This window comes from Embiotoca jacksoni, unplaced genomic scaffold (assembly GCF_022577435.1).
Source record: "Embiotoca jacksoni isolate LCO1_2020_lvr unplaced genomic scaffold, fEmbJac1.0.p SCAF_27, whole genome shotgun sequence".
In the NCBI taxonomy this organism is placed as follows: domain Eukaryota; kingdom Metazoa; phylum Chordata; class Actinopteri; family Embiotocidae; genus Embiotoca; species Embiotoca jacksoni.
Genome location: NW_027185378.1, coordinates 4840678 through 4858251, shown reverse-complemented (window position 1 = coordinate 4858251; position 17574 = coordinate 4840678). Strand labels below are relative to the sequence as shown.

Below are 17574 nucleotides of genomic sequence, written 5' to 3'. Positions count from 1 at the left end.
CAGTGGAAGTAATAAAAATGCCGACAGCATTTCATTGTTACGATTACCTTGAGGAAGATGTGTAGTTAAACGAGTACATGGCAGCTCATCATGGTGACAGAAACCCATATCACACAGTGACGTCTCCCATTTTCTCTCTCTCACGTTCTGTCTTATACAGGCTTCTACTTATTCTTAAAGGTATGGAAGCCAATTTCTGTCAGGAAAATACAAGTTATTTAAACTGCTGAGACACTGAATTGTGTTTCGATCCTAGTAATTCTTATAATTCAGATTTCTATTTCAGATCTCCCGGCAGCAACGAGATTTCTTGTGTCTTATTTCTTTCTTCTTCTGTGCTCAACGTGTTATAATAACGATGATGGACTTCACTATCCCCAAAAATAAGAACTTTCTTTACCATGGAAAAACTTGAGCTTGCCAAAAGCTACTGTTTTACAGTCTTGGAGGTGTGAAATGTAAAATGATGTTCGCCTTTGCATGCTGTTGCATATTAGCTTTTTTGTTTAAAAGTCGTCAAATGAATAGGCGCATAAAGTTCAATATCAAATATGTGTTTTGGGCCCAAATCCAGGTCAAGTTTACTTTAGTTAAACCGGCCTTTTTGCTGCTGCCTCACCTTGTTTTGAACGGCTGTGTTTGAAGTCCTTACGGATACACAAAAGGGCCCTAACACCCAACACTGAGGGGAAGACACTCGCCCATTTTCAACGCGCTTTGTGTGAGCGCGTTGTCACGTTGGGGAAGTGTCATCGCATCACAGTTCAAGCCCCCGTCCTCCGGACGCCTCAGAACGGCACAGTCGAACTCGGCGTTGACAGTCTTGACCCCCGACCCCGTGGGATGAAAGAAAATCCATCCGGTTGCTATCTGAACCTGACGCGCTATCTTCAGGCTCGGACAGTGAGGGTCAAATTGTATGTGTGCCCTCGACTAATGTCCATGGAGAAATTGCTAATGCCCCCAGACCAAACGTCACAAAAGAACGTATGCAACTCAGGTGCTGATTTTGATCCAGCAATACAATTTTGAAATCCTCACTCGCGATGATTATAACTTCCCACTGCACGGTGTTGTGCGCAGATTTTAAGACCGTAAATCACTTTAGTCTATGTAGCGATCATAACATCATGAACCCACAGGCAACATCAAGTCTTGAGAAATATCAGGAAAAAAGCTCTTCGTCGACACCCTAAAAAGACATATTTAATAAGCCGGTGAGAAGATGGCACAGTTTCAGAAAAAGAAGAGGTATTAAGTACAGTATTTTCATTTTCATATTTGCAGCACAGCAGTATTTAAATGTTGTTCAAAGTAAGAAGGGAGCATTTGCTTTGATGTCGTAGTGACTGACACCAATGTAGGTAGGTGAGGTGAGGTGATGTGGTTTTATTTATAACCATACCTGTTATGATCACCTGATACAACAACTGTACTCATACCATGAAGACTCACGCAAGACAAAGCTTCGTGTACTTCACAAAACTGGCTCTCCTGTATTAAAAAAAATATCCTTTTAAAAGTTGTATATACGCAACGAACTTCAGAAACGAACCATGGATTTTTACTACATTTACCAAAAGGACTGTAAGCCACAGACGTTAACCAGAAGGAAAAGGCTGCAATTTCTAGTGCAGCGTTCAGTTGTGGGTTCAACATGTATAAGGCATGAGCAATCACACTGGCAAAACTACAAACAAAAGAGCTAGAACTACTTTCAGCTGAAAAAAGAAAAGAAAAAAGAAAAGGCCTTTGGCTGAAAATGTCTTTGCTGTTTTGCAATCTGTTCTCCTGACCGGATTTCTTTGACAGCAAAGTCTTCCCTGAAATGTTTTACGAGAAGCTACTCTTTGGAGAAGCATTTAGTCCATATTTTGTCATTTTTGATTTGGATTGCTCAAACACAGAACGGGTTCGTCAGTGCTCAATGCTGCAACTCCTACGTCGCCACAAAAGAGGCCAAAAATGCTTTGTCCGCCTGCTGATTTTGTGACTGATTTTCAAAGTGTTCGAGTGTGGATTTCTTCCTCACAGATCTTTAACCAAAAAAATTTTTTTAACCTGCTAGGGATATATAGTTAAAGTAAAGGGAGCACCAGTCAGAAGAATCCATCCCCTAAGGATCATGAATAGCTGTTCCACTGTTTGTACTAATCCATCAAGGATTAGATGACGATGAAAAAAAATGAAAATGAAATCAGAAAATATCACTAGTATTCATCCTCTGGGGATAATGAATTGCTACAAATAATTCTATAGCAATTTAATCAAATAATCAGGGAGGCCCTCGGATAGGTGTCCAAAAGTTAGTCAAGAAGCTGAGCCTGAACTTAAGTGGTGGGTTTACCGATCAACTATCAACATGTCAGGCCACAACACAGCATGACTAAAAAAGAGCACTCACTCACTCACAAAGCAAGTCGAAACAAGTCCAAGGCCTTGTTACGTTACAAATTCAATGACAGATCTGGTTTGAATGCCTGAATGAATCTTTTCATGTGACTGATGATAGAGCTGTCAACTATGATCGCATCCGTGCATCTTATGTAACTGAATTCATCAATCACAACAGAGGGTGTCAGCAGCACAAACAACATTCCTCACAAACATTTGGTTTACTGAGTCAGAACAAAGGTTGTGACCTCCATTTTTGGCTGATCCATGGGCAAGTAACCATGTGCCACAACAAATCAGGTATTACAGCTAATTTACACAAGACTGAATGAACACCATAGATGCAAATATATGACAAACAGGGAAGGTTGGGTTTTTTTTATAGAGTCTGTACAAGGAAAACAATTCTCTCAACCAACAAACCTGTTTCAAGCTTCAGGAAAAAAATCTCTCTCAAAACGTAAGACACCATATTTCACAACCAGCTTCGTGGTGCGACATCCTTTACATATAAATTCATTCATTTGTTTTCTGTCTTGCTCTTCCCACTCATGTCTTTTTTTTTTTTTTACATTAACACCCCCTTTCTCCAAATCACTCCGCAATATCTGTCTCGAGAAGAACTAAAACAGTCAGCAGAGAGCATCATTCAATACTTTCAACTCAATTATCTTCATCACGAACATAAAAATCTGTAACTCTGGCTGGCTGGTTGAACGCATGACGAGAAATCTCCGGTTTAAAAAGCCATTAGTCCTTTTTAAGGAATGTGACGTAATCGGTTTTTAAGGCATTTGCTGGTTGGTCAGTATTCAAATAGCAACTGTAAACTGCAACAGCAGCAAAATCAATCAGCAGGCAATCATTACTTAACATCGGATAGGTGAGAAAGTGCTCCAAGTCGAAAGCTCTGCAGGCTAAGTGGATTCCTGCAGAGAGACTCAAGACAAAAAAAAAAAACAGCAAGGAAACAGGAAGGGGATGAACTGGAGCTCAACCAAAGGAGAGGTAGTTGTTGAGACGTGAAGAAGTGACTACGCTGATGCAGGAAGAAGTGTGTCTTTGTGCCGCTTGTTGGAACAACACATGATATAAAGACCTGTTCAGTGTAATTATCTATCTTGTTAATCGTGCTCTTTCGTCATTACAGTGAGCGTGCAATTATTAATATGCACGACAAAATTCTTAAAAAGTATTCGGTGTTAAATACTAAAACATACTGGACAGCAGCACATGAAGAGGAGAGTTACAATTAAGTTTCGATGCATTAGGTCGCTAATACTATCTACCTCAACACCAGATCATGTAATGGCTGTAGCGGATATGAAACTATGTAAGGTATTGCGGGAGAACTGCATTCTTTTTCTGGGTTAAGCTTATTTTGTTCCCCCTGAGTATTGTAGTAAACACAGTTTTAATGTCAAGGATATTTACTGTAGGACGTTAATGGTTTACCTGTGGGACTGTCGGCGACGCAGTGTCGCCTCATATGGAGACCTGTCACGTCCATGTTTGCATATTAATAAGCAAGTGTGAACAGGTGTGCATAAAGAGCAGTGAGCTACAGCTCAGGTCCAACAGCCAAAAGCATCTCGGTCTATGTGTACGAATACAAACGCTTTCACCTTTAAAGACAGTCTGAACCTCTAAATCCGACTTCACCTGTCTCGGGACCTTCGTGACGTGATGTTTGCAGATTTGCTCTCAAACCCGCTCGACAGCCCAGCGCTGGATCCTTTTGTCAGTCCATTGTTTTCCTCGATCATCATATGGTAACAACGCCTTCATCATCACAAAGCTGTTCAATATTAATGAGATTACGCTCTCATGTTTAGTGCAGACATTGTCAGGCAGACATTAATGTGTCGCAATGTACCCGCACCATTACAAACACCCATTAGTTACCATCATTATAATTCATACTCAATTCTAAAAAACAAATGAGGTATGAGTAATTGCATGAAGGGTGATTGACTTGTTCGTTCCTGAACTGCTGTAAGACCACAGGTGTTGTGGAAAAAGTTGCTGACTTGATCATTTTGGCGTTCAACCTCCACACCCTCACCTTCGGGACGGAGGAGAAATTGTGACGACACAAATCCACATTCTCTGTAAATGGTGTGACAGGCGCACCTAGTCTGCTCGTTGAGATGTAAACTTTCATCTGCTGTGTTTTTAAATAATTTGGTGAGAATATTTCAGTGAAATGAATGTCATTTTTCCAGCTCCTAATGACCTTTTGAATGTTGTTACAGGGAGATTCCGAAGAAAAGGCCGACTTACTTCATGCTTTTCACGCCTTAGCATTCAAGCAGTCGGCAAACACCGACATCACACCAAAATGTGTTTCATAATGTCCTGCACATGTACAGTTTATACTTTGCACCCAGCTCCGCACAGATCAGCACACGGGTCAGCCACACCGACGCTCTCTCGCTCACCCACTCATTCACTGCGCTGCGTCGGCGGGTTTACAGTCAAGCCTGAACTACAGCTAAAACACTGCGGTGGCAAAAACTGTCAAGTCAGCTCACAAAAACGTCTCATCACGACGTCGGGCTCCCATCTTGATGACTGCAAGCCGGGGGTCTCCAAACGTTTTGGCTCCGAGAGCTACACTGACAAAATTAAAGTATAGTAACATTTGTTCACAGAGCTGAGCTCCAACCAAGCATGTGAACAATAACAAATTGATACTCGACACACACATTTTGTATTCCAACAGCCTAAATTCATTTCATTCATTCATTTTTCGATATGGATGTCTTTACGTTTTCAATGGGGTTGAGGGGGGGGGGTATGTTCTGTGTCTGCAATTACACAGATGTTCCCATTATGCCTACTGCAGTGCACGCAACTCTTGTGTGGACAAACTGGTTTGAAAAGTTTCAAATAAAGGTTCAACAAGGCAAAACAGTGTTTTCCCCCTTCTATTAGGAGATTATCCACCCGTTAATTGTCGATAGTGTCAAAGAGTCAATTGGACTAAACACCAACATAAAGTGCCCCGATTTTACTGAATCAAAACTTTTTTTGAATTGATTCCGAATTGAATTGTGAGACTGCAAAATATCCCCCCTGCTACGAGTCCCCTAGTTTGGTTGGGTGGTGCTTAGTCAGCTCTTAACTCTTGAAGTAGAGTTGCTTCAGAACAAACAGTGGCTTTGTTCTCTACTACTTTTATTAAGGTTAAACAGGTTAAAAGGATCTCCTATAGAAGAGAAGTACAAGTGATGTGTACCTGGTTTTGGCTACACGAGGAGTGGCTAAATAAAATGCTCTGCTTTTGTATACTTAATTTTATACTATGATAGTTAAACGTCTCATGATATAATATAAGTTCCAACAAGTTCAGAGCACAACTGTTTACACACATTATAACTAGATATATATACCCGAGATCGAGGCACTGGACTGCAGTGATGCAAAAAAACATCAAGAAATCCAATATAACCCTAAAGCCAATCCTTCTCTTTGATTAGCAACGTTGCCTCCAATGGCCAAACACATTCAGAGAGAGATAGGGAGCTTTCACAGTAAACATGGCACGTCAAAAATCGACCAAACTTATATTGCCCGATAGTTAGTCCCTCAGGAATTTTGGGGAGTTGTTTTTTTTGCGATTGTTGTGATCAGAAAAGCTTCATTTTGCGTCAAACATTCTCTAAAATTGCAATCTAATTTGCAAGAGTTTTAAATGAGTTTTTCATCAGTAAAATTGCAAGTCCAGAAAGAATAATGGAATGGAAGGAATACGTATGTAATCGCTTCCTTTGATAATAAGCGCGCTACACATCTCAGAAATATTTTAGTTCTAATTTATTTTATTTATTTATTTAGATAAAAGTAAAAAAAAAAATAATAAAAAAAATAAAAATAGTGACGCAGCATTACAGAACAGCCTGTGACTGTAATATAGAATACGACTACATCAAGATGCTGTTAAATTAATATCAATTCAACACAAAGGCCTAGATTTGCACAAAAAAACAAAGTGAAATCTCTTACAACTTGACGTGTGCATAAAATTATTTTAGCATAAAGTAAATTGTTCACTTCCATTGATAAAAAGCATTTAACTAGAATATTTTAGATTTCCTGGAGGGACTGAATAGTATAATATCATACTGCTGACCCACCGGCTACACAGACACGTAATAATATAAAACAATAATTGGGTGGTATGGATTCTGTCCAAACTATATGTCAAATGGTTGGATAGTTTCAGAAACCCCCTCACCCTACAGCCTTCTGATATCAGATTAGAGGGGTCCATATCTGACCTGCCGATATTTACAGTCTCATTCGGTGACTGACTTTGCGAAGGGGAGACGATACTCTGGGTACGTGCAGACTTCTCTCTCTTTTTTTTTTCATCTGTTGTTACAGAACTATTCGTGGTACTTTTCAGATTTACAATCCAGTGCAACAGAAATGTCTGCCAAGACAGACTATCTGAAAATATCATGGTTATCCCTGTGTTTAAACAACATTGATAGAGTACATGACAGGACAACGCAATATTGCAAATCACCTCCTTACTAAAATAACCTGGCCCTTCAGCCATGACAACTTTATACAGAGGTGTGGTGCCTGTCAGCTTGTTTTGGAGTTCCTTTGCACGTAGCCTTATCCATCACAGCAAGTTTTATATAAACACACATCATACTGCAGTAGACAGTTCCCAGTGTAATGAAATGTATTTTCCCTGCAGATATTTGGGAAGCAAAGACCTTTTTATCTGTGAACGGAGATAAAAAAAAATAAAAAAAAAATGTATGCGCCGAGGGACTCACAACAGAAGGCAACAACAATCCATCCGATAAAGCTGTCTGTCATATAGTTGGTTGTGCATTCCAACATTAAAAGGTGATGTTTTTACTCGTCAATAAACAAATGCGAATGCCATGCATCTGTCTCACAAATGTGCAGTATCACATGTGCATGTGTTGTCAGTTTTGTCCCCACTGTGTCATCTTTATTCCTCATTACTCATACTATTTCTGACACAATATCATTTTGATGGAGACACGTATATGTAATTGGATTAAACGGGGAAATGTGTCATAACCTGCACAGCAAGGTTGTTGTTTTTTTTATTATTTTAGCATGAATTGTTTTGCAATTACTGCCTCACAAAAGCGTGTATCAGTGCAGGTTAACCTGACAATGTGTGACAATAATGACTGAGTCAGAGGATTAGCGCTCAACCTATTAACAAGTCTGGATGGAACAATACAGAGAACATGCTTAAAGGAGAATAAAAAGAGAACGCGGAAGTATCTGGGATAAAAAAAAACAAAAAACAAGCTGGAGATCTTACTGTCGTGACTGGGACCAAATGAGGTTAACCACTTTCTTTCAGAATCTTTAATTTAACCAGGGAACAGTGATTCAATGTGGATATTTATGGCTACAGTGTCACACTTTTCCCACCATTACCATTAAAGAGCTGCTCGATGCAAGCAAAGTCGTGCATGGTTGGTCCCTGAGAACGACAGAAGAGGTGGCTTGTGCCTTGCCCAACAGCACTTAAAAGGACAATTTTGCCATTTTCTACATGGCTGTCCGTTCTGTGTTGATGGTAAGTGTAGTCTGCTGACAGTCAGGTCAGCGTCAGCGAAAGCGTCCATCCAAAAACTGCCCAATCTGAAATTCATTGCGGCAAAATTTGTCCGTTTCTGTTGGCATTGGGGGTGGGGGGGTGTGGTGGGGGGGTGGGGGGGTGGGGGAGTAATTTTGAGTACAGGCACCACCAGTCGCTGTTTGCTCTCGGCAGCTCAGTTCATGCATGGTCCCTGCTGGCCTTTTCTTCTCTGCGCTCTGCATCATTTGTGGACTCAATTAAATAAGGCTGAATAATTGAGTGAGCCAAAACACTGTAAAAAAATAAATAAATAAAAAATATCACCTGCACTATTTTTTTGTTGACAGTTTTGCTGTTTTGCTGGTGACTCACGCAGCTGAGTTAGCCTATAGTTTTCCCAGCCACCAACTACGTCACTGTACACATTCACTGACGGCCGCCGAGAACTGCTTCCCCAAAACAAAGAGAATTTGTTACTTCAGTTTACTTCATTTAAGACATCCACGTAAATTGTGGCCAATTATCTTTCAAACAAGAATAAGAATTAGCCTCCGTTTCCCCATTTACTTTCATTGTCTTCCCACACAGTGAAAGCCTAACGTGTCATGTGAAATGTGAACTGCATAATGTGAAGACAAACAACGGCATGTTTGGTTCTGTATTGCAACAGTACACCTGCAGCCTCCTGTTTATCTCTCTTCACATTTCCCAATCTTTACACCCACAAAAGAATGACTAACCTAGCTCAGGTGAAAGCCACAGCATTTAGACATCACAAAGTGCCAGCGGGGGGAAACAGTCACTCTTTGAAGTGTTTGAGGTTGTTACCTCATTTCTGTCAGCTGGTGAAAACTGGTGCACTAACTTCCAAAGTGAGGGTCTGGGGACTATTAGGGCTTCGCCTGCCTCCTGATTAGCTTCAGTTAGTTTGGGTCTGGTCACACCAAGTACACCCCCCCCCCCCCACACACACACACCTCCTCCCCAAAGAGAGTTTCCAGGGGTCATTAGCTCCTCTATCATTTCACTCACATTAGAGAAAGACTGTTTACGCTGGTGTCTCACAGCATCCAGTTAAACAGAGACCACTATAAAACACTGATATTATTAAATAGGGCCACTACTTTCACTTAACTGGGGAATTGGTCTAGTTTGTGTTGGTTTGCTTTTTTTAATTTTTTTTTTTTAACTTTGGCATTGTAGTTATAAAATACTTCAGTCTGAAAGCTTATCATATTTAATATGCAAGACTTTAAAACTTTAAAACACAAACAAATAATAATGAATAGACTTCTTGCTTACAGCCGACTGTTGAAGCTGTCCAGTTCATCAGTCTCAGGGAAGAACTCCTCTCCTCCTCCTTCTTTGTTGCGCTTGGATTTCTTCCGTTTCAGCTTGAACGACAGAAACCGCTTTCCCTTCTTTTCTTTCGGGGAAACGGGTAAAACATCACTGGGCAACGCAGCGTTGTCTCCCGGTCTGAAAGACCCGGGACTCGTAGGCGGAGAACCCGAATTGCGTCGAGGGCTGCTCGCTGCTGCATCTCCGTGGGACCCCGACCACTTTAAGTCCTTGTTTTCTTTTTCGAGTGACTTTGACTTAAATAAGCCCTTCATTCGCAGCGTGCTGGACTTACTCATAGTGGTCTGTGAAGGAAGTCCGTGCTCACGCAGTGCGAGCAGTGAAATAAAAAATAAAATAAAAAAAAAAAAAAAAAAAAAAAAAAAAACACGAGAGCTTTCCCACTTCAGGCTGCTGCTGCTGCTGGAGGAGGAGGAGGAAGAGGAGGGGGAGGAGGGATTCACCGGGCGAACCTGCAGAGCGGGTTGCTGCAAGGGTTTGGACAGGCCCACACGCGCTATCAAGAAAGGTGCGGCAAATAAGAAGAAATAACTACACTTCCGACTGTAAACGTCAAAAATCAAAATCAAATTTAATATAGCCTGTATATTCTTTTAACAGTGTAACCTGACGGAGTGACTTGGTTTGAGGTCATGACCCCAACCACAATAACAGGAGTTGGGCAACATGTCAACAAGAAGATAGTGGACAAAATGGAAATGGAGGTGACGACTGTGAACTCCATCTGAGGACTTGCACGCCGGGAAAGGCTACTTTGCACAAATCTTCAGTTGGATTTTGGAGAATTACTGATAAGGCTACACAGACTAGTTATTGTCTAGTATTACTATTATCCATATTAGGATAATCCTGACCACCCTCTCCACCACCTGCTGCAGGGACAGCAGAGCACGTTCTCCAATAGACTCCTCCAGCTCCGCTGTCACAAGGACAGATACAGGAGATCATTCCTGCCCACTGCAGTAAGACTGTACAATAACTCACCTCTGGCAAACTCCATCACACAACAATAACACTGTTGTCTGTGTTGTTTGTTTAAATATAATATATATACTGTACTGTATATACTGTATATACTGTGCATTTTTATATTTAATATTTTTTTTACTGTTATTTTATTGCTTTCCTGTATCTATAAATGCTGCTGTAGCAAAAAAAAAAATTCCCCTTGGGGATTAATAAAGTAACTATCTACCTACCTACCTACCTACCTACCTATTGCAGCAAGTGAACCAAATGTTTTGTTGAAGTAGCCCGAAACAAAACACAGCCGAAACAAACTGCAACAAACCTGGCAGGGGCACTTTAATCATCATGCTAATTGGTGTGATATGTGTTTTTCTCTGAATGAATTAGAACTTAGCAGTAGAAGTTCTCCTATATGGCATTCAAAAATGGCAGCTACGTTGAAAATGATGATAATCAAGGTTCCTGCTCAGGTTTCCTACATCCTCTTCAAGCATCTTTGTAATAATTAAATAAACGTATTTACCTTTGAACATAAATGTTTTTTTCTTTTAAGACCAATATTCACGTAACTTAAGTTTGAAAATAGGATTTAAAAAAAAAAAAAATTCATATACAGTATGGGGTTAAAATGCGGCTTGCTTCCCAAAATAAAAACCGTTGAGATGGTTTTGCCCTCCACTATATTCCTGCAAATGATGACTTGAAAATAACAGCAGATCAAGCATTCTGTCTATATAATCATAAGCAATTCCAGTACAACAATTATCCAGCAAAATAACAGCTCTATCATGTTGAAGAAAAGCAAGAGTAGTTTGGTTTGTTAAATGAGTAACAATTTTGTCCATTCTTTTCCCTGAAAGTCAAACCAGCTTGACACAAAACAAGTAGATGCAGAAAACATCAAAAGTGATGATAATATAGACAAATAGGCTTGAGGTCATGAGAGAAAAAAAAAAAAATGCAATTTCTGTGTGTGGGATCTGTGTGGGTTCAAAGACAAAAAGCAAAAGAGGGTGAGGAAAGCAAACTTTTGTTCAGTCCTTTCTAAAATGGCATTTCAAATTGAATTGAGGATGCGAAAAATATGTTCTGGGCCGTCACATGAGAGTTTTCTTAAAATTATCACAAATTGTGAACTCAGTTGCTCACAAAATGAATCTTTTCTGTTTAAACATGACCTCTGAAGAGGCAGCTGGCGAGAATGTAGACAACCACAGGAAATAAAGCATTACTTCAAAGGTTAGAAAAAACATTCAAATCGAGTATGAAGTGGGAATGTCCCCACGTACCAAATGCTACAAAGTGTTGTTGTTGTTAGTAGAACCATCAGATAAGGAGGATCTATGTATGGAGAGCAGTGACAGATGAGTTTGACATCAAAAGCCGGAAGATCAGTGGTGCAATTAACTCACATTTGCAGTTAGTATGTGGTTTTGGGTTTAGCTTCTTCTTTTGACTTTTTTTTTTTTTTTTATGTGCACAGTATTTGTCACACAAAACCCTCACACAGCTGAACACCTTCGTCACAAGCAGCCGCTGCTCCGGTGAAGTTCTGGTACCCAGGAGAAGACGTCAAGGACAAAAGCCTTACCTGAGTGAGAATCATCATTCTGCAAGGTATGTATTTTCAAAACAGAAAATATAAACCCTAAACTTCTTCTGTTTTTCTTCCCCAGTTTTGTGTCTGCGTACTGATTTTGATGTGTCTGTATGCAATATTTCAATATTTCTGTGGTGCGGATGTGTTGTGCAGTAATAAAAGCCACACATTATTTTATTGATCGATTTTAAAGTTGAAATGAAATGATCAGTCTCAAAACTTCAAAAATGATTAATTATATTTAAAGATTTTTAATGTGTCGAGTTTCACATGTAATTCTGTATGAAATTACACACACGGAAAATGTTTACAAAAATTTGAATATGGAAAAAATATACAAATTTAAGCTCTCAGTGTTGTTATTTTTTTAGAGAAGGCATATCCCTTTCCCATTGTACTATCTTCCCCAACAGATATGTGCAAACCTACCTTCCTCATTGACATGTCCTACACCAAAACTTTATCTCATTATAGATATTTGAGAGAAGTGAAAGTGTTGAAACAAGAGATTACTTTATCACGTTTGTTCCTTATGTTTTTATAGAAGTTGAAACACAGTTATTTTCAAGACCAAGAAATCATGTATTTATACGTGTTATGTGAATGTTGACGGTGTAATTTCCCATTAATTACTAATATACATATTAATTTAGTTAAAATAGAAAAATTACAGCAGTGCAATGTTCCAGTGTCAAAGACAGATATATGAAGTAGTCACATTTGATCATTTTTTCAATGATTTTCATATCTTCAATAAATGTGTTATGTTTACTGACCATATACATGCACTGAGTCTCAGTGCTACATCGAAGATCCTTGCTGATTAGGATCATATCAGTTTCTATGATCAGACAAAGCGAGGAGTGCAGCCACCTGCAGCCTAACCTTTGCATGCATTAACATAGTACAGCATGTCTAATGGGGCTGAAACTGGGTCATTGACAACCACAGAAGCGCTGTACCAGAACGCCACCTTTTATTCTGTACAGCGAACACAAAGCTGTGATGAAACTTTTGCACAATCGACACTATAGCTATTCCTCTGGTGTAAAAATTCTATTCTATTTTTTTTTTCCTCACTTTGTTTACTGTACAGGATTCACAAACTTTATTGGGAACAATTTCCCTCATTCACACACTAATGAGGCTGAGCTGCAATACAAAATGCTCACCACCAATAGTACATTCACACACCAACTGTACGCTATCGGGAGCAACTTGGGGTCCAGTGTCTTGCCCAAGGACACTTAGGCATGAGGACAGGAGGAGCCAGGGATTGCACCGCCAACCTTCTGATTAATGGGCAACCCGCTCCACCATCTGAGCTTTGAAAGATCTGAATACTTAATAAAAAAAAAGGATTTCAACAGTTCAGTTCGATGTAAAATGAAAACTTTGAATTAAAATATTCAAACCCTTTATCAGAACAAGTATTCAAATCTTGTACTTAAGTAAAAGTAGAATTTCTATTGTCTAAAATATGTCCTGTACAAGTAAAAGTGCATAATCAAATATGTAAAACGTTGTCAACAAAATGCATTTAAAGTATCAAATGTAAAAAAAAATACTTACTATGCGGAAATGATATTTTCAGAGTATTATATTCCTTTAAATGTATTGTATTATTGAATATTATTATTTAACACATTCATTTTCTAATGTGTAGACATTTTTTAGGTACTTCAGACACTACTTGGTAGTTTAATAAGAGTTTGATAGTAACACACTGGCACTATATTATATCATATTTTATAAGCTGCTTCTATGTGTAAAATCTTAGTATGTCAAGAGCAATGGCAGACAAAAAGCACATAAGTACCATGTGGTGGCGGGGCGTGGTTTGGGTCAGCTGCAGGAGGGGCTGATTGGGGGAGTGGCTCAGGGACCGGTGCCTGGGAGAGGCTTAATTGGCCGCAGCTGAAATTGATCCCTGCTTGTCCCTCTCTGGCTTGATAAAAGGGAGTGGCAGGACACCAGACGAGAGAGAGGACACGGAGTAGCAAGTTGGCTATGAGACAGGGAAGGACACAGAAAATTGGGGATGTATATATTGTATGTTGGTGGTGTAATAAAACACCTTGGAGACCAGACTTCAGCTGACTATTGTCGTTTGTGCTGTGAGAACCCACCCGTGGTAGTAAGACGCGTGCCACATACCACATTCTGAGTTGTATGAAGGAGTGTAAATTGAACATTCTAACGTAAGACTTTTCACCTCTGTCCTTTCTAATGTAATGCTTCTTAATTGGGCACCAGTTTTATTTATTTGTTACTGGCCCTTTTGGGAATGTTAGACAGTGTTATTTCCCACTTCTTCAATGACAACATCTTCTGTTCGGTGTTAATGGCTGTTTTTTTTTTTTTTTCTTTTCCCCTCTAGATTCAAAACATGGCGTTTGTGACTTCAGACTATGATTTCAGTACAGATGAAAATTACCCAGATGACGACCTCTGCAGCCTCAACCTGAGCCCAGTGGAGGTCATCACCCAAACTTGGATCCACACCATCATCTGTGTCTTCGGCCTGATTGGAAACACTCTCGTAATAGTCACCTACATCTTCTACAAGAGAACCAAGACCATGACAGACGTCTATCTCTTCAATGTGGCTGTGGCAGACCTGATTTTTGTAGTGGCTCTGCCATTTATCATATACAATGAGCAGAACTCCTGGTTGATGGGTCCTGCGGCTTGCAAGATGCTACGGTCAGCCTACAGTGTCAACCTGTACAGTGGGATGCTCCTGCTTGCGTGCATAAGTGGCGATCGCTATGTTGCTATAGTCCAGGCTAGACGCACCTTCGGGGCCCGCTCGAGCACTTTGATCTACAGCCGTCTTATCTGCTCAGCTGTCTGGGTGTTTGCAGTAGCTCTGACTCTGCCCACGCTCATCTACACTGAGCGCTTTGAAGAGCCCGATCTGGTGGCTGAGACCGTCACCGTGACGTGTCAGCTGTCTTTCAGCAAGAATGAAACAGCAATGCTGATGAAAGTGCTGGTACCCAGCCTTCAAATGTCCATTGGCTTCCTGTTGCCTTTGTTTGTCATGGTGCTATGCTACTCCAGCGTCATGAGAACCTTGCTGAGAGCACAGAGCAGCCAGAGGCACAAGGCCATCCGCGTGGTTTTGGCAGTTGTTCTGATTTTCATTGTGTGCCATCTTCCGTACAATGTGGCTCTGCTGGACCACACCATGTCTCTCTTTAAGCAGAGGAGCTGTGAGGTTGAAAAGTTTAAACTCAGAGTTCTGGCCGTTTCCAGGAGTGTGGCCTACCTCCACTGTTGTCTCAATCCCATCCTCTACGCCTTCGTCGGCGTGAAGTTCAGGAGCCACTTTCAGCAAATAATATTGGACCTATGGTGCTACAGCAAAAAGTACATCTACTCTGCTCGCTCATCCCGTGGGACATCTGACATCTGCATCTCCGGCTTGAGGTCCACAGATGGCTCTAACAACATGTCTTCGTTCACTGCATGACACTTCAATGCTGCGCAAACCCTTCTAAAGGACATAGCCTGCTGTTTGTCGCAATGCCAATGATTAAGCAGCCTCTCATCTACCCAAAGCTGTTTCTTTGCTGTAGATATACATGAGTAGAGGTGAAAGCATCTGTGCAAAAAAATTATAGTAAATACAAGTAAAATGTAGCTTATTTGCAATGTAGACAGTAACTTTGTAACTGAATGCAATTTGTATGATGTAAAACTGAGCATCAACACATTGTACAATTTAAAGGAAAATAAAAATTTTAATTACATGGGTACTCTAGTGATTACATATTGCACCTCCATAAAGTATGGGAAACATCCCTGAGAATAAATGACATGAAACACCTGTGAGAACAAATATGCTGGATCCAACATTTCCCATAATGCAGCCGGTGGCACCTTTTTGTAAGATACATCATGCCTGGCAAACACTCGCTCCATTATTCTATTTAGAATGTGTCTCAAGACAAGAGATGTGTCTCAGAGACAAGGCCAAACGTATGCAACTGCTATTATTGGCTGAATTAAATAAAAATGTATGTGTCAACTAGTCGCAGTAAAACATAGAACCAGAAAAACTACATGGAAAAGATCCATAATTGACTGATTAATTACTCCAGTGCTTTTTTTTTTAATCAAAATTCAACATGTCTTGTGATGGAATTGAAATCACATTTTAACACTACAAGAATATCTGCCATTTTAAAGGCAAAAATCTTGTTATGATTCAGTTACATTATATGTATCCTGATTTACATTGTAAATAGCTGGCATTTATAAAAACATGCCATCGCCACAGCAATCTTTTTTTTTTTTTCACAGAGAAACCTGAGGGTTGGATGTTTATCTCATAAAGTATGTGAATGGGTTGTAGATTCCAAATGTTAAAGATCATTTCCATACCTAGGACATTATTATCACATTATTCTTTGTTATTACAATGGAGATGGCAAGCTGGGGCTCAGGCACAATGATTCAATTCAGAAATCCCTACATGACTTTAGCAGCATAATCCATAGAAGATTAAATACTTACCCAAATTTCACAATTTCCCAACTCCAATTAAAACTGAATTCCCTTTTTGATTTTGAAGAAATCATCTCATACAATTATATTTGTCAATGAGGTATGATACTTTAAAACAAAACAGGGTCTATGGCATAAATCTCTTGTGTTGTTTTTGTACAAAATATAACTGAGAGACTGCAGTATGATTGCAAGACAGTTGCTTACTTTCTTCTTATTCTCATATCCCAATAATAACAGCCTCTTGATGCTGAGTCATAGAAATACAACTGCAAAAACAAGAATCTAAAATTAATTATACTTCAAACTATGCCAGACTTTAATCTCTACTAATTTTCAAGAACCACATACATATCCTGTTGATTTTTTTTTTTTTTACAAAGTTTTAATATTTTGTATTTTTTTGTATTTACAATATTGAGAAGACCTTTTAATTATTAAATCCTGTACTAAACAGTTTCAACAAGACAACTAACTTAATGATAATAACTTCCCGTTTATATCTTTATCAGCATGCAGGTTGAATTTCAGACACTTTAGATCAGATAACAGAAAAAAGAGAAGTGTGGCAGCACATTGTGACGCTGTTGAGATGGTGAGAGACTAACAGTGCTGCCCAAAAATAGTGCCGGAGGATAAAATAATCAATCACTCTCTGTTTAGTACAGCTTTGTGCTCCTGTGGTTCTGTCACAGAGAAACCCTGAATGCAGGTTGACCTCATTTACTCAGCGGTACGAGACGCAAGCTTCTGTAAACGTGTGTCTGTCGATTCATTTTGTCGGTCAAGAATGAAAATCTTGACAACCACAATTTGGGGTGCCACGAAACTTGTGACAGATATTCTTGGTGCCCTGACGATGAATGAAAATAAAAACTGAAATGACTGATCCTTTCACTTTCCATCCCATTATCATCAGGTCAAAATTATGATTTCTACAGTACTTGCTTTCATGGCAAATACATACAGAATTAAAGGCACTCTCATGAGGCTCAGCTGTACTTCAACACTTGCAAATTAGCAAATATTAGCACGCAAACACACTAAACAAAGATGGTGACAACTGTTAACCTCGTGCCTGCTAACATGAACATCCTAACATACTGACTTATCTCAAAGCACGGGTGTTGTCAGCACAGCCTCACAG

General features: G+C 39.7%; 2 protein-coding genes across 2 annotated transcripts in view; one reads left to right on the top strand and one right to left on the bottom strand.

Moving 5' to 3' along the window:
• Window positions 1-9621, bottom strand: part of crybg1a (crystallin beta-gamma domain containing 1a) — a 44229-nt gene extending 34608 nt beyond the window's left edge. The window contains exon 1 of the mRNA XM_069160456.1: window positions 9284-9621. Coding sequence (XP_069016557.1) covers window positions 9284-9621 — 338 coding nt within the window. The remainder of the gene's footprint in view (window positions 1-9283) is intronic.
• A 2240-nt stretch (window positions 9622-11861) lies between these two features.
• ccr6b (chemokine (C-C motif) receptor 6b) lies at window positions 11862-15641 on the top strand. Its single transcript, XM_069160474.1, has 2 exons — window positions 11862-11929; window positions 14293-15641. Exon 2 carries the CDS (start codon window positions 14302-14304, stop codon window positions 15388-15390), a length of 1089 nt encoding a protein of 362 aa, XP_069016575.1. The 5' UTR covers window positions 11862-11929; window positions 14293-14301; the 3' UTR covers window positions 15391-15641.
• Window positions 15642-17574: the final 1933 nt, after the last annotated feature.